The sequence below is a fragment of the Canis lupus genome, chromosome 29 (genome assembly GCF_011100685.1).
Source record: "Canis lupus familiaris isolate Mischka breed German Shepherd chromosome 29, alternate assembly UU_Cfam_GSD_1.0, whole genome shotgun sequence".
In the NCBI taxonomy this organism is placed as follows: domain Eukaryota; kingdom Metazoa; phylum Chordata; class Mammalia; order Carnivora; family Canidae; genus Canis; species Canis lupus.
Window position 1 is genome coordinate 11431892 of NC_049250.1, and position 20947 is coordinate 11452838.

General features: G+C 42.7%; 2 protein-coding genes across 2 annotated transcripts in view; one reads left to right on the forward strand and one right to left on the reverse strand.

The window, feature by feature from the left end:
- Window positions 1-2195: 2195 nt before the first annotated feature.
- Window positions 2196-5885, reverse strand: LOC609669 (14-3-3 protein zeta/delta-like). The gene is given in 2 exon segments (XM_038579241.1): window positions 2196-4120; window positions 4123-5885. Coding segments are annotated over 2 exon segments (735 nt in total). The 5' UTR covers window positions 4232-5885; the 3' UTR covers window positions 2196-3494.
- Window positions 5886-12751: 6866 nt separating this feature from the next.
- Window positions 12752-20947, forward strand: part of RAB2A (RAB2A, member RAS oncogene family) — an 88128-nt gene continuing 79932 nt past the window's right edge. Inside the window, 1 exon segment of the mRNA NM_001003318.2 lies at window positions 12752-12803. Coding sequence (NP_001003318.1) covers window positions 12758-12803 — 46 coding nt within the window. The 5' untranslated portion in view covers window positions 12752-12757.

Here is a 20947-nt window from a genome sequence, read left to right on the forward strand (position 1 = left end):
TAAAAAAATTTTTTTTAAATTTATTTGTGATAGGGATCCTTGGGTGGCGCAGCGGTTTGGCGCCTGCCTTTGGCCCAGGGCGCGATCCTGGAGACCCGGGATCGAATCCCACGTCGGGCTCCCGGTGCTTCTCCCTCTGCCTCTCTCTCTCTGTGACTATCATAAATAAATAAAAATTAAAAAAAAAAAAGCCTGTTTTTAAAAAAAAAATTTATTTGTGATAGTCACACACAGAGAGAGAGAGAGAGAGAGAATGAGGCAGAGGGAGAAGCAGGCTCCATGCACCGAGAGCCAGACGTGGGATTCGATCCCAGGGTCTCCAGGATCGCGCCCTGGGCCAAAGGCAGGCGCCAAACCGCTGCGCCACCCAGGGATCCCAAAGGACACTGAACTTAAGCTTTATTAGCTTCATGGTAAATCTCTCTTTCTGTATCCTTAGTACCTGGTATACAAATGGCAAGTCTCAATGAATTCTTTTTCATGCAGCTATATTAATCATTAAATAGTTGTTTACTTCAGTGGCTTCAAAATTTTAAGTGAATAAATGTTAATTGAGGAATGCCTGTCTACTGAGTGTACTTTCTATTTCCTGTATCCTGGGTCACTCATAATAAAACATATCTATTTACTTCCTCATCTCTGCTTGTTTTCTTTTTTTTTTTTTTTTTTTTTTAATTTTTTATTTATTTATGATAGTCACAGAGAGAGAGAGAGGCGCAGAGACACAGGCAGAGGGAAAACAGGCTCCATGCACCGGGAGCCCGATGTGGGACTCGATCCCGGGTCTCCAGGATCGCGCCCTGGGCCAAAGGCAGGCGCCAAACCGCTGCGCCACCCAGGGATCCCTCTGCTTGTTTTCAAGAAAGAAAAGGTAAGTAATTCATTTTGGGAGTTTTAATTAGTAGTTAGTAATCAGTCTGTCCTATAAATAAGCAAAATGGCTTATCTCTGGGTTCAGATGAGACAATATCATATTTCGTGTTTGGATTTAATGTCTTTTGGAGTGATGTGGAAGGATAATTTTCCAGAAATGCATTCAGTTGATTAAAGAGAGGAACCCTCTATTCCCAAAGAGGGTTCTGCCTATAATCAATTTTTCAAAAGGAAAAATTAACAAAAAAATATATCAATGCCAAATAATCTGTCTTTGCTAACAGTTTTGTGTAATCTATATCAAATGTGGTTTCAAGAAAATGTAAATACCTATTTATTAAGAATAAAAAATGTTCTCGATTAAGTCTAGTAATGGAAACTTCAAACACCATTCCAAAATTAATATGAGTCTGCAGTTCTTCTTTTTTTTAACCATCATCAATATTTATGGAGCATTTACAGTGTACTAGGCACAATAGAATATACAGAAAACATTGCCCCTGCTCTTGAGGAGCTTACATTCTAAAAGAAGAAAAAATACACCTCTTTTAAAATGGTATTTTTGTTTGGTGTTTTCTGCAAGGTACTGAGGAAATAGTCTGTAGGGTGAGCTTTAGGTATAACTTAGTCCCATCATTATTTAAAGAGAGAAAGAGGAAGGATTTTAAAGGCAGACAATGACAGACCATTCAGGATGGGTAGGGTTTACAAGGACATAAACACAATTTCATCAACTAAGGAGAGATTTGCTTCAGTAAATAGGATGAGGGAAATAGTTTGTGGAATGCAAGCAAAGGAAGCAAGGTATCCTTAGACATTGAGTGGAGCCAGAAAGAACATGTGGCCTTTTTTCCAAGTACATGGCCACCAACTAGGAATGGTTGGTGACAAGACAGAAGGCTATAAAGGTAATCTTGTGCACCTGACAAATAGAAAGAATAAAGGATCAAAATTGAAGGCAGGCTATAACAATATCAAGAAATTCTTAAAAACAAAAGTGATTTGGAAGCACAAAACTTTGTTAATGCTACCCAATGTCATGATGGGCCAAGAACATTGTGTCTTCCTAAGGTAGAAAATACCATATACCAAAAATTTTTTTTTAATTTTTTTTTAATTTTTATTTATTTATGATAGTCACACAGAGAGAGAGAGAGAGAGAGAGGCAGAGACACAGGCAGAGGGAGAAGCAGGCTCCATGCAGGGAGCCCGACGTGGGATTCGATCCCAGGTCTCCAGGATCGTGCCGTGGGCTAAAGGCAGGCGCTAAACCGCTGCGCCACCCAGGGTTCCCCCATATGCCAAAATTTTAAATGGAACGCATTACTTTTTTCCAATCAATCCCCTGTCTCTGAAAAAAAGCTTTTTTTTTTTTTTTTCAGGGTAGGGGAGGAATACAGGACATGGTTGGGAACAGTAGTAGTTATATTAGTAGTATTTTGTTATGATAAACTTTGTATTTAAACTTGGTAAAAGCCCATTAGCTGTCAAGAGGGAATAAGGAATAAATTTCCAAAAATGTACAATTTCCTTTAGAGAGGTTTCAGAACCAAGAATCTAATTTACATGAAAACCTGTAGAGAAAGTAGTTGAAAAGTCCATTCACAAAACTTTTATTCCACTTACAACTACTCAATACATGTGTTCTTAACAATTATGCTTAGATTGTTCATGAAAATTTCATAAGACACTAAACAAAGCTAGCCATCATCTCAAGTTATTTCCCTGTTAACTATTTTTACAGAACATGCATGTTAGGCAAGTATCAAAAAAAAAAAAAATCACAAGAGCAAAGAATCAAAACAAAACAAAACAGAAAAAAAAACTAACAAAAAGGTTAAATACATGGGATTTTTGTTTTGCTGCTATACTTGATATACATAAAGTAATGGATATCAAGCAATTCATTTTTACTGCGTCTTCACTTGTACATTTGTTCTTAGGTTGCCTGAAACATTTAAATACAAATAAAAGGAGTGTAGCAAAAATAATGAAAGCAAACAGCAGGTAACTTTCCAAATAATGGAATGTGAACCATTTCTGCCCTTAACCAGAGTAAATTGGGTCACAACTAAAGGAACACTCCTGCAACTGTAGTCAAAGGTGTGCACATCGAGAATGAGTATTCCACAGATACTCGTGGTTCACATTTAATATCTACAGGATACCCTTTCTACTACAGCCTTGTAAGTGCCCTAAACCTTAAAGTACCCACAATAACTACACCTGTATCTGGAACCAATTATCCCTTTTATTCCCCACCAGGACAAACCAAGATGTGGGCAGTTTTCGTTGCTTAGACGTGGAAGCAGTTTTAACACTGGCCCTTGTGAAGCCACAATGTACCAAAAGTACTATGCCAAACACTTATAACTAGTATAAAAATTCCACATCCCCATATTGGCCACCTCAAGATGAAAACAGGTAACTCCCTAAATATTAACTGGCTCTACTCCCCTAATATTCAACATAAAAACCACATGGGAAATATAGAAATTAAAACAGAAGTAACATAAACCTGTCATAAATCGTAAACAAAAAACTATTTGTGGGACAGCATGAATGACAAATGGTCTACTGTGTAAATTTTAGAATGAGGCAGACAAAAGTAGGAAGGCCAGTTAATTTTCCCCCCCTTCTCCTGCTTCAGTTTCGTCTCCTAGGGTGTCCGATGTCCACGATGTCAAGTTGTCTCTCAGTAATTGCATTATTAGCGTGCTGTCTTTGTGTGACTCTTCACTTAATGTATCAAGTGCAGCAATGGCTTCATCAAAAGCTGTCTTTGCAAGAGAGCAGGCTTTCTCCGGTGAGTTCAGAATTTCGTAATAGAACACAGAGAAGTTAAGGGCCAGACCCAATCTGATAGGATGTGTTGGTTGCATTTCCTTTCCGCTGATTTCAAAAGCTTCTTGGTATGCTTGTTGTGACTGATCCACAGTCCCTTTCTTGTCATCACCAGCAGCAACTTCGGCCAAGTAACGGTAGTAGCCTCCTTTCATTTTCAAATAGAAGACTTTGCTCTCTGCTTGTGGAGCACTGGGGATCAAACGCTTTGCCGGAAGAGACAGTACATCATTGCAGATATCTCTTAGCTCGGTCTCAATTTTCTCTCTGTATTCTCGAGCCATCTGCTGTTTATTCTCAGCACCTTCCATCTTTTGCTCAATACTTGAGACGACCCTCCAAGATGACCTACGGGATCCTACAACATTTTTATAAGCAACTGAGAGAAGATTCCTCTCCTCTTGGATAATTCAGCTCCTTGCTCAGTTAAGGACTTCATGCAGGCTGCCAAGTCATCATATCGCTCAGCCTGCTTGGCCAGATTGGCCTTCTGCACCAGCTCGACTTTATCCATGACTGGATGTCTGGAGTGGGTGCCGGCGGACGGACCAGGGCTCAGCAGTCTCTGGGCTGCAGCAGCGAGGCTGAGACCGAGCCTGAAGTTCTTCTAATGAATATTACTAACCTAACATACCAGAAAAGACTACTCATAGGGAATAAGATGATGAGTCGAACTTCTACATGTTTGTATTTTATTTATTTATTCACGAGACACACACAGAGAGAGGCAGAGACCTAGGCAGAGGGGGAAGCAGGCTCTCCGCAAGGAGCCTGATGCAGGACTCGATCCCAGGACCCCGGGATCATGACCTGAACCGGAGGCAGACTCTCAACCACTGAGCCACTCAGGCATCCCTACATGTTTGTATTTTAAACCTGCTTAACTAAAGGCTTCCCCTACCTCTGCTTAATCTAGATTTTTTTAAACTTGAAATTTAAAATGAATAATCAACCACTGTAATATTTGGATATGAGAATTTTCATAGGTAGAAAAATATTGAGTTCCCATAAAATTATTCAAAGAAGCCAATGAGAAGTTGGAAATATCTTGTTTATTCTGTTGTAAACACATGAATTCTTAAGGACTTGGAAAGGAAGCAAACAGCAACTTAAAAAAAAAGTCCTATTTGGGAGCTACTTTATCATTATGTTCTGTCCTCAAAACGATTGCCTTGAAATACAACTTTTCGGGGCACGTAGGTGGCTCAGTGAGTCAAGGATCTGACTTCAGTTCAGGTCATGATGTCAGGAGCTGCGTCAGGCTCCCTGCTCAGTGGGGAGTCTGCTTGTCCCTCTGCTCTCCCCCCTGTTGGTGCACTCTCTCTCTCACATAAATAAAATCTTTAAAAAACTGAAAAAATGTTTTCTCCACCTTTTCTGACTGTAAAATTATTTATCAGACTTTTAATCTAAATTATTTTTAGAAGTGTCAAAACCACAATAAACTTTATTGATGCATCCATTCATAGCAAGCTTTTAGTAGACAGGTTAAATGGACCTGATTTGATCCCAAATGTATCTGATTTCAGATGGTGAGATATTTATTAGATCCTTGTTTTCACTCCTTGATCTCTTCAGGTTATGCTGCTTCTAGGGTGACTTCTAAGGTAACTGTAAGTGATCCTGGCCTCTGGAGTTAACGTCCTGTGTAGTCTCTTCCTACATTTTTATCATAGTGTGTCCATGGGACCAAAAGAATACAGAAGTGATGGTGTTGTGATTTCTGAAGCTAAATGATAAAAGAGATTGAGGTTCTGGCTTTGTGATCAGCTGCCTGTCATGAGGATACTCAAGCAGTCCTATGGAGAGGTCCATGTCATAAAGAAATAAGGCCTCTGCCAACAGCCAAAAGGGAGGGAGCCAGTTGGAAGTAGATCCTCAAGCCCTGGTCAATCATTCATGGGACTACAGATCTGGCTGAAGGATTAACTACAACCCCATGAGAGAGCCCAAGCCAGAACCACCCAGCTAAGCTGCTCCTAGACTTCTAATGCACAAAAACAGTATGAGAATTAATGTTTATTGCAATTTTAAGGTTGTATTGTACTTTTTCATAATGTTTACTTGAAGAGGTTCTTTTTTTAAAAGATTTTATTTATTTATTTTGACAGAGAGAGTGTGTGTGTGAGCACAAACACACCAACAGGGGGAGGGACAAAGGCAGAGGGAGAGACAGAATCTCAAGCAGACTCCACACTGAGCATGAAGCCTGTTGCAGGACTTGATCCCTCAACCCTGAGATGGTGACCTGAGCTGAAATCAAGAGTCAGACACTTAACCACCTGAGCCACCCAGGTGTCCCACCTGCAGAGGCTCTTGAGGATTGATTGCTACATTCCTCACACTAAGAATTTTTAAAATTTTTTATTCTATGTTTTTTTTAAGACTTCTTTTATTTATTTGACAGAGAGAGACAGAAAACACAAGCAGGGGTAGAGGGAGAAGCAGACTCCCTGCTAAGCAGGGAAGGTGATGTGGGGCTTGATCCCAGGGTTCTGGGATCATACCCAAGCAGAAGGCAGACGCTTAACCAACTAAGCCACCCAGATGCGCCTCAAATTGAGAATTTAAATGAGCCTAAGTGCAGCAGTGATTCTTGGCACAAGCCTAAATTAGCTTTGCAGATTTTTAAATGTGAGAGCCTTTACATATAATCTCACTTTTGAAAAACATATTTATTCTTTTAATAATTTTTATTGTCAAAAATCAGAAAATTTGGGAAAATATACTTCTGTTTTCTCCAGATTACAAGTCAAATATGATTCTGTGGTAGGCCATTTTCCTCTCTTTCACTCCATATATTAAAAATTCTGATAGTGAGATCATTAGAAGCAGAGATAAAGAGTACATAAGAGGGAGGGGATAGCAGAGGGTTGAAATGTGATCTCACAGTTCCCTGTACCAGTTATTTTCTAAGATTCCCTTCTCACTCAAAGGAAATCAGGACAGAAGGTTTTCTATGTTTACATCTCCCCCTGGGACACAGCCAGTTTATAATTTCCTCAAAAACGGAGAGAAAACTGATTTCTCTTTATCAAAATTTGAAGACCTTCAGTAATAAAGATTAAAAGAAACTGAAGCACTCACGGGACAGGAAGTGGTTCTGTCTTCAGACAATGTGAGATACACACCTCATGCATCCCCATTCTCATTCCAACCCCAACTTTTCCAAAACAAAGAACACCTACCAGCTAACTCAAGACCTACAACACATTAGAGACAAGTGGAGAGTAGTAGGGTCTGAAGCAATTGCATACTTTAGTTTCTGCTGACAAAAAGACTAACGTTGCAGATAATAAAATACTGCTGATGCTTTACTGTTCTGTAGGAGTTGGTCTTTTATTACATACATTTGCAAAAAATCATTCACCTGCAATTTGGTATATATGCTTGCTCCTGGTATTGACATGCTTTTCAGAGTGTTCTCATATCTACTTCTCAGCAGTTTTATTACATAACCAGCTAGAATTATCTCTATTGAACAGATGACAAAAAGTTTGAAGAGGATTTTCTTGAAATCAGCTAGTTAGTAGCAGAGAAGAATATAATTCAGGCCTCCAGGAATTCAACACTGGGCCTTTCTCTAGACAACTTTCTCTGCTGAAAGCACTAGACAAATGTAAAGGACTTAGAAAAATAATTAATTAAGAACACTACCCTGGGTTTTAACTCACTTCAAAGTTCTTTAAAATTAATTCAAAATATTTTATGTAGTTATACTTTTTACTGTTTTATAACATGAGCTTATTATTCTAATATTAACTGTTTCTTACATCTGTGCACTTCTGTAGGTCTCTTCTATTACAAATAATCAGCATTGGTAAAATGAATAGCCTACATATAAAAGAAGGTTTCTTCAAACACTTACATTCAAACATTGACTAAGGTATGAATTTGTGATCATTAAATTTATACTATCCAAGTCAGCTTTTGAAGGATAAGCAGAATGAAGTAGAAGAGAGACAACAGCCATTTCTGGCTTGGACAAGTGGTCAGAAATAGGCCACAAATAGCAAATAAAACAGGGAATGTTAAGTGTGTTACCCAACTATAATACAAATGGCAGATGAGGTGGGTAAGGTGACCAGAGTACAAAAGGGATGGGGGGAGGGGCTGTTGGAGCGTCTGAAAAGAATCAATTAAAGCAGTAACTATAAAAGATGATGCCCTTTAAGGCCCAACTTAAATGGCTCTCCCTCTGTAAAAAATCGACTCCCATTTCCCAGAACAAAATTCTGTCCTCTGAATGACACATTGTCTCCCTGTAGACCTCATCAGGCCAAAGCTATCCATGACTTAGCACAAGGAAACTCTTATCTACTTTAAGTCAGGGTCTTTCTTGGGCTCATTAAACTCCTAACTATTCTTAGTGACAGGTTGGAGGTGGAGAATAAGGAAAGGATGAAAGGAAGGGGGAAATAATTTTAATATTTATTTAATGTCTACTATGAGCTTGAGATTGTGCTAGATACTCTATGTCATCTCATGAGACAACTAAGGCTTAGAGTGTTTAGTAATTAACCCATCAGTTTATCAACTGATAAGCGGTAAAGTCAAGAATTGAACCTAGTTCTTTCTTTCTTCAACACTGGTACTGAGCTGATTAAGTATTTGCTGGAAAAGTAGTTCCATCATGGCATTTACAAATGGCTGAAAGAAAACCTTTCACAGCCTTTTTTTTTTTTTTTTTTTTAAGATTTTATTTATTTATCCATGAGAGACACAGAGAGACAGGCAGAGACATAGACAGAGGGAGAAGCAGGATGCAGGACTGGATCCCAGGACCCCAGGATCATGACCTGAGCCAAAAGCAGACAGACACTCAACCACTGAGCCACCCAGGTGCCCCTCACAGTGGTTCTTAATGATTTCTGGGTCATAGGCCTATGGAAGAATCTCTCCCATAAAATTACATGAATGCAAACACATAGAACATTTTGCATACTAGTTCTGGAGGATCACAGAGCCCCCAGAGTGCACTCAAGGACTGGCCAAGGAACCATGGAAACTAAAGAACCTGTGGAGGGCAGCCTGGGTGGCTCAGCAGTTGAGCACCTGCCTTCAGCGGCCCAGGGTGTGATCCAGGAATTCTGGGATGGAGTCTTGCATCAGGCTCCCTGCATGGAGCCTGCTTCTCCCTCTGCCTATGTCTCTGCTTTTCTGTGTCTCTCATGAATAAATAAAATCTTAAAAAAAAAAAAAAAAGACTGTGGATTATAGTATTTCACACCACTCCTCTCCCATCCCATCCACCCCATTGCTCCTTCTTTCCACAGTCTGAGAGCAATCAAAAACCAGAGAAAATTTAAACACATGAAAAGTTTGATTGGGAAAAGTAAACGCAAAATTTCAATATAATACTGTATTTTAAAATGTCATGGAGCACTTCAGTGAGGGGATCTTAGAGAATGTAGTCTAACAATCTTTAAACTTCAGTTTTGACCTTCAGATCATGTATGATGTAAGACTGAGAGATGAGGTTATCAGAATTCATCCCCAAGAGAGAGAAATAACTGAAAATCAAACTGAATGGAAAATCCCAGGAAGTGTACTACCACTTAGGGGAAAAGAGGTATATTTCTGTCATTTTGCCTGAGGAATTTCTCTTGAAAAATATTTTTGGATTTTGGGGGCTAAGTCAAATGTTTCAAAAGAGGTTTGTATGGCTTTTGTTTATGTCCTGTATTGTTTCAAAGAGGATTTAAGACAGCATATAGGCATAGAGAAAATAGAACAAAATATTATGAATTAAATGTAGAAAGAAAATAAAGGTAGTGACATAAAATAAAGCCAGGAACGGAGCTGATTTTAAGACATGAACTCATGGGGTGCCTGAGTAGCTCAGCCAGTTAAGCATCTGTCTTTGGCTCAGGTCATGATCCTGGGGTTCTGGGATTGAGCCCCATGTCTGGCTCCCTGCTCAGCAGGGAATCTGCTTCTCCCCCTGCCCCTCCAGCACTGTGCTCACTCATATGCTCTCTCGCTCTCTCTCTATATCAAATAAGTAAACAAAATCTTAAAAAAATATGACTCATATGGTGACTACACCTTTTCTCCTTCAAGGTAATTTAAAATAATTATTCAGTACTAAGAGTTATGTATTAAGTATATGTTTTTCATAATTTATAAAATATCTTCACACACAATATCTTATTTGATCCTAAATTGACTGTGAGGCAGTTATTATCTACATTTTCCAAATAAGGCAAATGAGGCTCAAAGGACTTGAAAATCGAGTCTTTGCTCATTTCATTAGATTACACTGCCAGGCAGCAAGCGATCATTACAGCTCCTGTGCATCTCAGGAATGGAGTGATGCCACTCAGTTCTGTGCAAGCATAGTATACATCTGACTCATGGGGCCCCGCCCTTGTCAGGAGAGGATTACTGATACTTTACAGGTAGCTTCAGATCTGGAGGTTGGAGAGACATAAAATTAGACTTCAGACTTAGCTAAAATTAGCTTCAGACTAGTCCTTTAAGGTAACAACATTTAACTCCTTCACTTTACAGATGAGTACACTGAAGCTCTGAGAGGCCACATGATCTGTCACAATCATCCAGTTAATGGTAGGGCCACACCCAGAAGCCAGGCCTCCGAAGTTTTTGGGTTTTGTTTTATGCTATAGCTCTACATTCATTTCTATGATTTTTTTTTTTTACATGCCCAAGTCTGATCTTCTCTTGTTTCCCCTGGGTCCACCTGGTAAAGTACTATATGCATACTGACATGGCTACAAGACCTCGCATAACCTGGCACTAGTGACTTTTCCAGCGACTCACCTCCTCTAACAGTATGGGAACGCTCCTGACTCATAAGGATGCTCAGCTTTTGTGTGTCATCTTGATAGAGCTGTCCTGCTGAGGCTCTGAGTAAAGGCCATGTCTCTGAGAGTAGAAAACAACTGAGGGAACATTCTAGATATCTATCACTCATGAAAGACCTGAGGGAAGGCACTCAGGAAGGACAAAATGGCCACTAGGAGGTCTTGGGCAGGGACCTCCCCTCCCCCAAAGCAAAGATGAGTGAACCAGTTTATGCAATTCCAGGTAACTTTCTGTGTCAAATTCTTGCGTGCTATCCCTGAAACCTTGGTAAAATCCCCTCCAAATACTCCAGAAACCACCAATGAGTTCATACTTGGCAAGGCCACTCAAAGCATGTACTAACCCACGTTAGCCAGCTCAGCATGGAGGTGTCAGTAGAATTATATAGTGAGAGATCCCAAAGGGGAGAGAACGTGAGGCAAGAGGAACCAGGGTCACTAAATCCCAGTGACCCCCCCCCCCCCCCGCCCCCCGCTCCAAAGATGGTCCTTCCATTGCCTTGGTTCGGTAAATGAGCTTCCTCTTGCAACTCTAAATTCCTTCAATGGAGCCACGAACTTTGCAGACTCTGCTTCTCCTGCCTAAACTTCATTTCCCATTCTCCAACTTTTGTCCTTTGCACAAACTCTTCCCCATCATTCATATTCTTGATGCAAACATCACCTTCTCCCGGTAACACATCCTCACACTTCCACGAACTCTACGGCCTCCTCTTCCCAAACTGTTCCTTCACAACAGCGTCCGCCCTCCGTGGCAACGCTGCGCAATGCAGAGACATAGTATGTACTTAATAAATGTTGGTTGAATGGAACAAAAAAGATACTTTGTTTTTTCCTTTCAACCTATGTTTTTTTTCAGTAGGTAATTCAGGAACAGTGCAAAAAAGTTCAAACCGCACATAAAAGATTCAGGGAAACGCAGATGTGTCCTCCGTTCCCACCCGCCCTCCCCTTGATGCCAGCTGTGTTTCAGGATGGCTACAAACAGACGCTATTTCAGTCCACCCTTGACATGCTTTCTTTTTTACAAAATGGTAAAGATACATATATATAATGTATACGACAATAACATGTAATTCGTAAGCATATGAGCATATTTAGCATATAATTGTTATATATCTCATATACATAAGCAATGCATATAACATAAATATACATGTCTAGGGACGCCTGGGTGGCTCAGAGGTTAAGCGTCTGCCTGCAGCCCGGGGTGTGATCCTGGAGACCTGGGATCGAGTCCCACGTCGGGCTCCCTGCATGGAGCCTGCTTCTCCCTCTGCCTGTGTCTCTGCCTCTCATGAATAAATAAATAAAATCTGTAAAAAAAAAAAATATATATATATATATACACACACGTCTACACCGATTTCTGCGCCTTGTTTTTGCATGTGAGGCTTCTCTGTCGGAGCCTCGTAATATTCGGCCACAGGGCACACCACACTCTACTTCACGCCCCCTGACGCACGGTGAGCGACTCGCCCTGTCAAGCCCGGGTCTCCGAACGCGGGGACACCACCGCCCTCCGGCGCACCCCGCGGCGCTCCCGCCTCCCCAAGCACCTTCCAGGAGCCCAAGGCCAGGCCCGCGCCGAACGCGGCCGAACGCGGCCTCCGTCTCCCGCACGTGCCCGCGCGCCCCCGGCAGGGCGGAAGGACGCGGCGCCCATGCGCGTGGCGGCGCGGGGACCCGGCCCTCCGGTTCCTTCCCCTCCCCCGGCGTCCCCCGGCCGCCGGGGCCGCCCCTCAGCAGCGCCGGGACGACGGGCTCCGGGAGGCGCAGGACTCTCGGCGGCCGGGGCGCGGCCGGGGCGCGGCCGGCTCTGCGCTGGGCGGGGCGGGGCTCCGGGGGCGGGGCTCCGGGGGGGCGGGGCTCCGGCGTGCGGGGCGCGGCCGGCGTGCGCGGCTCCTCCCCTTTCCTCCGGCGGCGCCGGCGGCCGCAGCACTTCCGGGTCGGCGCGGAGGCGGGGCGGGGGTGCCGCGGCGGCTGTTATTGTTCGACTGAGCTCGGTCGGGAGCTGTCTCCACCGGCTGTGCGGGTGTCAGTTCGTCCTGCTTCCTCTCGGCCCTTAAGTGTCGGCGGCTGACGGCGACGGCTGCGGCGGGCGGGGCCTGGCGTTTCGAGGCCGAGTGGCGCCGGGGTGAGGGGCGCGGAGGAGGAGGAGGAGCAGTAGCGGGAGGAGGAGCCGTGTGCCCTGGCACCGAGCGGCCGCGGCCATGGCGTACGCCTATCTCTTCAAGTACATCATCATCGGCGACACAGGTGAGGGCCCGGGGTGCGGCCAGGCAAACGTCGGCGGCCTCCCGGCCGGGGCTGAGGGGCAAACGGCGTCTGCAGCGGCGCGGGCGCCAACGGCGCCTCCCTCCCTCCGTGCCGGCCGCGCCGCTCCATTTCCGCAGTGCTGGAGCTGGTGACGTGGGCACTGCGAGCCGAGCGGCCGCGGCCTGGCCGGGCCCTGTCCGCCGCCCCCGCCCCGGGCGGCCCTGCAGCTGGGGGCCGCGGCAGCCGCTTGCGACTTGGGACCTGGGAACCGTGTGACGGGAGGGGCGGCCCGGCCGGGGGTCACCGGGGCCTGACGTGGAGGACTGCACGCCCCGCCGCGGCCCCTCACCTTGGGCCTCCTCGCCGCCCTCGAGAAGGAAGATGGGAGGCAGATGAGAGCAGAAGGTGATGGGAGGAGGCCCTGGGCTCCCCGGTCAGTCCCACCTTTCCCAGCCTACACGCACCTGTCAGGGGCTGGGCAGGGTGCTCCTCGCGTGGGACAGGCGGCTGAGAAGGCTTCAGAGAAGGGAGCCTTAAAGGGGAAAAATTGTTTGTTTGCTTGTTTGTTTGTTTTAACACCCTCAAATCCCAAGTCAGAGTTAGTCGTGTTCCATCGCTTGGCGGCCGGGGAATTCCTTTCGAGGTCATTAAAGCGTGAAAGTTGTGTCGAGTTTGCCACGTGTAAACTGGGGTTATTTGGGAGTGATGCAAGGCCGGCCCGTGCTCTGCGTGTGCCTGTGTGTGTGTTGGGGGCACTGTGATTTCTTGGATGTATCAGATTCCGGGTGGCAACTGTCAGTTTTCAGGTGACACGATAGACAGTCTGAAGCAGAAAGGAATTCAGCGGTTCTCACTTGAGATAACATCAGAGTATATTTCGCAGATCAGTCAACAAACTCGTGATATATTTTTTTAATACCTGTGATTTTGGCATTCCTTTGAATCTAATAATAAAACTAAAGCTTGTTCAAGTGTTGTAACTATTTATATACCAGAGTCTGGTTTCAGTGAGGACTCTTGCACAACTTTGGACCATTTGCACAACTTTGGAAATGTAAGCAGCCGCTTGTGGTTGCACTAGTGATGTGGCGAATTCAGTAAGTAACACAAGAATCACGTTGATTGTTTATTGCCGGCTCCTAGAAAAACTTGCTGCTGTAAATACAGCTTTTTAGCAGGGTTGTTTTTTGTTTTGTTTTGTTTTTTTGTTTTTTGTTTTTCCAGGCGTGCCTGTACAGAGCCTGGATGGTTTTCTATGTAAAGTCTTGGGTAGAGCAGTGTTTTGCAGATGTTTAGTGGCCAGCTTATGTACTTTAAAAAAAAAAAAAAAAGCTGTGGCATGTTTTAAAGGAGAAGGAATTGGGTCTAAAGCCCACTGGAAAATTTTTATTTAGGCAGTAAACCCAAGTTGGAGAGGGAATTTATGTTAACTATGATATGAATATGTTTGAGAAGTACAAAGAAGGGTGGGAATAGACTTAGCAGTGGTGAAGATGCAGATTTTCCGCTTACTTACTGAGCATCTACTCTGGGTAGGGTATTGTGCTGGGAGTACTGGAGCTACAAATCACGCAAACTGGTGCTCTGTGCTCCTGGAATTTGCCCTCATTGGAAAACAACCCCCAGGCAGTTTATAGGGAAGACACTCCTTTCTTGCCATTGCTATTGTTATCACCTAGGTTCAGGCACTTGATGGCAGACTGTATACAGCAGTACTTTCTTTCCACTCCAGCCCATGTAGTTTCCTGTCAGATTAATCTTGGTGATACCTGGCTCTTAGGAGACTGGTCGTCTGTTCACGTTCTTTAGTTTCACCTTCCAGGAACTCCATTATTTTAGCCTCTGTTTTCTTTGCTGGCCTTCTTTCCCACTATTCCCTACCTTCTGCCAGTGAGGCTCAGTGGCTGATTTCTGTGCTTTTTCGTGGTTCCTTCTGCTCCCTCTGCTTAGAGTGTCTTCTCGGTGGAAATTCTATCAGTCCTTCAAAGTTTAATCCAGGTCTTCCATAATGCTTTCAAAGTCAAAATATATTAAGCTCTTTTGATGTGTTAGGCTTTTTCTGGTATCCTGGCTAGCAGTGAGTACTACTCCTTTATCTGGATGTATCATACTTTGTATTGTTCTTATATTAATGCCAGACTGCTTTATAGATTCTTGTGTAGACGTCTGTATTCGATTATATACCTCTGGAGGGCAGGAAAGATGTTTAATATAGCTTTGCATTTCAAGAAGTGCCTAGTAGAAGGCCATGTACATTTAATTAAATTAATGAAAGCATAGCCAAACAGTCCACTATGTTCATGTTTATATACATTAAAAACTTAAATATACAATTCTGCCGCTGACTTGGGCCAAAATCCTTTACCGTGTTTCCTTAATTCAAAATATATGCATAGTTATAAGGTACATCTAATGTTGTCTCCCCACCAAAAGATGGTATTAAATTAGTAGTGTGATAGCCATCCTGATTTCTTCAAAAGTCATAGTATGAAAAATATGTGTCTTAGGGTGAAGGAAATTGCTACTTTTCCTTTTTTTCACTTTCACTAGTTTATAATAAACTATCATTTTTAACCTTTCCTTTTTCTCTCAGTAATGAGATAAAATGAGAACAAATGTAAAAGTACCACACACACTTTGTCTTTCAGACTTCCTGCTTCATAGAGGAGACTTTTTTTTTTTAAGATTTTATTTATTTATTCATGATAGGTACAGAGAGAGTGAGAGGCAGAGACACAGGCAGAGGGAAAAGCAGGCTCCATGCAGGGAGCCTAATGTGGGGCTCGATCCCCGGTCTCCAGGATCACACCCTGGGCCAAAGGCGGCGCTAAACCACTGGGCCACCCGGGGCTGCCCTAGAAGAGACTTTTAAAGACTTTTTACGCCATCATGGTGATACTGTTGAAATCTTTGTTTTCTTAACTCTAGGGCCAAATGCAGTTAAAATGCAGTTTTAAATTTTTTCATTGGTACTGCTGTCATGTTCCTGAGAAACTATTTAGGTGATGTGTCATTTAAATCTAGATATAAAGTGGAAATTGGTTTTTAACAAGCATGGCCTAATAGCATAACCAGACAGTTACCAAATACAGAAAGAGAAAAATTGTAATAAACCTGTTATTGTTGCTCCTAAAATTTTGGCAACTGCTTCCCATTCTAACTTGATCACTAGCCCTCCTTCCCCTTCTCTGCCACTCAGCTAGGCACACAAAAGCTCAAAACCAGTTGTGTTCTATCTGAAATGACCCTCTTGCTTTGCCCCCCACCCAAAAACGATGAAAGATTAGGTCAAAACTTTTCCACTTGACCAAGTCCTGTTCTTTTAAGATTGTTAACAAACCGCATTACTCCCTGCTGCATCATACTCATCCCCTCCACTCTTCCTTCCTTCATTGGTCCCTTTTCTCCCCACTCCCACACAGTTTTTTTCTTCTTTTTCTTAAAATCTTTTGAGGATATGGGACGCCTGGGTGGCTCAGCGGTTGAGCATCTGCCTTCGGCTGAGGGCATGATCCCAGTCCCAGGATCCAGTCGCGCATCAGGCTCCCAGCAAGGAGCCTGCTTTGCCCTCGGCCTATGTCTCTGCCTTTCTCCATGTGTCTCATGAATAAATAAATAGATAGATAGATCTAAAAAGAAAAAATCTTTTGAGGCTAAGAGCTGTATACGAAAATAAATTTTTAGTAGTTAAGTAATGGGGCCCTTGGAGGAGGTGCTGCAAGCTTTACCTGGAAGATGATACTTGAGCTGAAATTGGAATGATGTGTAAGGATTTGCCAGGTGGGCATGTGGGAAATGTCTGGCAGGTAGTTGGAAGTACATGTGTGCCGTTCGATCAGACAATCTCACATATACTACTTCTTGGTGTTTGTTTTTTTTTTAAGTTAACTACTGAGCCTTAGTGGGAGCCATTTTACCAAAGACGGTGAAAGAGAGGGAAGGAGGGAGACGTGTGGAGTTGACACCAAGATCAGGTTTGCAGGAATGTGAAGGGGTGTTGAGTGTGTGTGTATGTGGGCGACGATAGGGGAGAAGTTGAAAGATCAAAAACCTACAACATAGAGGCAGAATCCCAGAGCACTTGGGGAAGAGTGGCATTAGATTCTCCAGAGCTTTAGAGCTGTGACAGAAGAACGCCTGTCTTGTGGGAGACACAAACTTGAGTTTCTTTAGGTTCTTGAGACTCACTTATGGTGGTTTCTTCTTTTTTTTTTTTTTTTTTTTTAAATAAAGATTCAGTGGCCCAACCCCCAGAGATTCTTACTAGGTCTGAGATGGAGCTCCTTGTTGCAAAACCTGAGGCCAGAAACATCAACCATTTTATTTAATCATATGAGCAAGTTTGTTGGATTATCTTCAGAAAACAAACTGGAAAAACAGAGAAATTCGAAGGTAGAAAAATTCCACTTATTTTATGATGAAATGTAGCCTGCATATGTATGTACATACTATGTATACTTGAATAGTTTTAAGGAACAGTAATGAATTACAACATATCCATGCTAAAGAAACACAGATCCTCATCACTTACTTCCTTTCCCAGGCTTCCACCAGCTTGAATTCTCTATTCTTCTCTTGCTTTTCTTCATAGTTCCGGAACTTTTGCATCTCTATATTGTTTCGTTTTGTCTGTTTTTAGGTGTATTAGTCCTGTTTAGTGAGAGAGCTAAAATATGTCTGAAACATACCTTTTAACATCATCTAGAATTTAGACAGTATAGTCTTTTTAAATGATTTTATATATTATTTGAGAGAGAGAAAGAGACAGCATGAGCAGGAGGAGCAGAAAGAGAATCTCAAGCAGACTCCACACTGAGTGTGGAGCTGGTTGCTGGGCTTGATCCCAGGACCCTGAGATCATGACCTGAGCTGAAATCAAGAGTCAGGTGTTTAAACTGAGTGCACCATACAGGTGCAGGTGCCCCTAGAAATATATTCTGGTCTACCTAAGTTGTTGCTTTATGCATGTTATTTGTAGTTGATTTTAGGATTTGTGACTAGCCCTTTTCCTTTTCTCTTTCTCTCCTAACTAGTTTGTTTGCTACTTGCTTCCCCTAACATTATAATTCTTGCTACTAAGACTTTGTATTGAATCATAGAGGCATGGTTGTGGTGGTCTCATCCTTTTTCCCTTCATCTCTCCTGATAAGCCTGCGTCCTCATCTCAAATAATGCCCCCCTCTCTTCTTTCTCAGTGCTCGTCCCTTTTGTTCTCTTTGACCGCTCCTGCTCCAACACAAAATGAGTTTTCTCCTCTCTCTGCCCCTCTGATCCCTCTTCCCCCATTTTATCTCGCCAGCTCTCCATTTCTTGCAGTAGCCAGTAATTTTGCTGGGTTTTTGAGGGATCCAAATTTTGCCAGCTCAGCTGTTTTCCCCCTCACTCTGGCCCAGCTGTGCTTGCTCCATTTTGTTATTTTTTCCTCATCCTGATCTGTGAGGCTGTGTCCTTTGCTACAAAAGATGCAACCACGTACTGATCTCCCTTGTCCCCCTTTCTAACTTTACTTTTTCCATGAAACTTTCCCATTTGGTTCATCAGCCTTGTTTATTTGTAAGTTTTAGAATATATGCTGTTCTTTACTTGAAAAGACATCTGGCAAAAAGATGCTAGATTCCCTCAGTTGTCATTCACCTGTAGTCACCCCCCTTTTAATTCGTACAGTATATTTCAATGAAAACAACTTGGGTCTTATCCTTTTTGAGATGCTGTTTAGAAGACCTGCAGTGGGTCCTGGACATCTATATTTTTTAAAAGCACTGTTTTTTAGTGGTAGTATGATGACATTCATCTGCAGGTCCGTCATGGGCCTTTGTGTATATTTTTCTAGAATGTATTTTTTATTCCTATTGTCAGATTTTCTGCTTTCTGGATTTTTAAGTTAATCTGTAAGTTATAGCCAGGCCGAATTTATATGGAATTCTTCATCACATTAGTTTTGGGTACTATCTGTGCAGTAGGTTTTCATGAGCCATTTTTCAGACTTATAGTTTGTACATGGTATCAAAACTTCGTTTTTTATTGCTTCAAAAGATATTTGAGGTTACCATTTTATAGATGAAGAAACTGAGCAGTGTCGTTTGGGGCAATTACTTATGTATTTCTTCCCTTTTAAGTTTTTACTCTTCACAGCTATGATGTAGCTCTTTAGGTTTTCTCTCAGTTTGCTCTTCAAAATGTTCCAATTTTCGGGTGTGGCTGACAGTGTGTTTCTGGTCATATCTGAGAGAGAAGGGAAGAAAATGAATGTCGATAGATGCATACTGCAGTGAAGCTCTTGGAGCAAGACAGTGCCTGGCACAGAGATGGTGCTTCAGAAAATCATGAGTTTTGTGCTAGGTAGCCTCCACTGGGTAGGCTACATGCATTGGCTAATTGATTTCTTTTTGTTTCAAGAAAGATTTAATGACATTTATATAAAAATTTGTGATAGTTTTATTCCTTCAAATGGGAGAAAGAAGGTACATTTGTTTTGTGTTGCTACCATAATAAACCACCATGCGCTAGAGGAGCTCAGAGAACACAGATTTATTATCTTACAGTTATGTAAGTTCATGTACATGTCAGCATGTGTCAGAAGTCTGATGTGTTTCTCAGCAGGCCAACATCAAGGTTTCAGCAGGGCTGGGTTCCCTTCTAGAGGGATTCGAATTGCTCTTTCAGGTTATTGGTGGAATATACTTTCTTGCCACCATGGGGCTAAGATCTCCCTTTTCTTGCTGGCTGTCTGTCATCTGGGTGACGCTCTCAGCTTCCAGAGCTCACCGCACCCACCTTCCTTGGTCCCTGGCCCCCATCCTCCATCCTCTGTCTTCAGGCCCAGCAACAGCAGGCCAGGTGTTTCCAGTGTCGCGTCTTTCTGACTCTTCTTGGGTCATCTCAGCTCTCTGACCAAAGCTGGGAAAGGTTCTCTGTGTGTAGACTTGTTTGATTAGATTGGATTTATCTGGATAATCCAAGATAATCCCATCTCAAAGTCTCATTTTAATCACATCTGCAAAGAGCCTTTTGCCATGTATAGGTTCTGGGGATGAGAGTGTACAGTTTTTTGTATGGGGGGAGTAGCATTATTCTGCCTACCACAGGGGGCTAAGGAGAAACTGTAAATTGAAAGTTTGAAGCAATATTAATTCTTGACTCTGTATACACCTTTATGAAGTAGGCACTGTATTAAGCTATACAAAGAGAGAACCCTGCTTGTTTACCTTAATTATAGTACGCATTATTTTTTTTAAAGCATGTATGCATATACTTAATCATTCCTGATGGTCTTGAAAAGCGTTTTTCCTCTGATTCCTCTTTAAAAGACTACAGTGTAGTGTAGTGAAGAATATAAATATACGGGATCCCTGGGTGGCGCAGCGGTTTGGCGCCTGCCTTTGGCCCAGGGCGCGATCCTGGAGACCCGGGATCGAATCCCACATCGGGCTCCCGGTGCATGGAGCCTGCTTCTCCCTCTGCCTGTGTCTCTGCCTCTCTCTCTCTCTCTCTCTCTGTGACTATCATAAATAAATTTTAAAAAATTAAAAAAAAAAAGAATATAAATATACAACCAGGATATTTATACATAAAGGGCTTTTTCTAATGGTGTGGCTCATTGAATCTGAGCAGTAATAATTCACGATGAAGGCTTGATTTTACAGGTGAGGAAAGGAAGACTGTCACATCACAGAGCTAGTAACTGACTAACATTTGGAATTTAATCCCAAGTCTTTCTGACTCCAAAGTCCATGCTCTCCCATATCATATGTAGTTCTTGATTCCTACAAATTCCATATCAGATTTTTTTCTTTTTTTAAGATTTATTTTTTTATTCCAGAGACAGAATGAGTGGGAGGGGCAGAGGGAGAGAGAATCTCAAGTAGACTCCTGCTGAGTGACAAGTGGAGACATGGGGCTCAATCTCACAACCCTGAGATCATGACCTGAGCCAAAATCAAGAGTCGGACACTTAACCAACTGAGCTGCCCAGGCACCCTGTATAGACGTCTTTTGTTGGCTTACCAACAACCGCTTGTTTTGTTGAGTTGCAATGGAAGTACATAGTCCCTCAGTCCCCTTTACTAAAACAGACATCACGTCCACTCATGCAAAATGGGTATAAAGGATAAGAAAATAGTAAAGTCCTGTATAAAACAAGAATA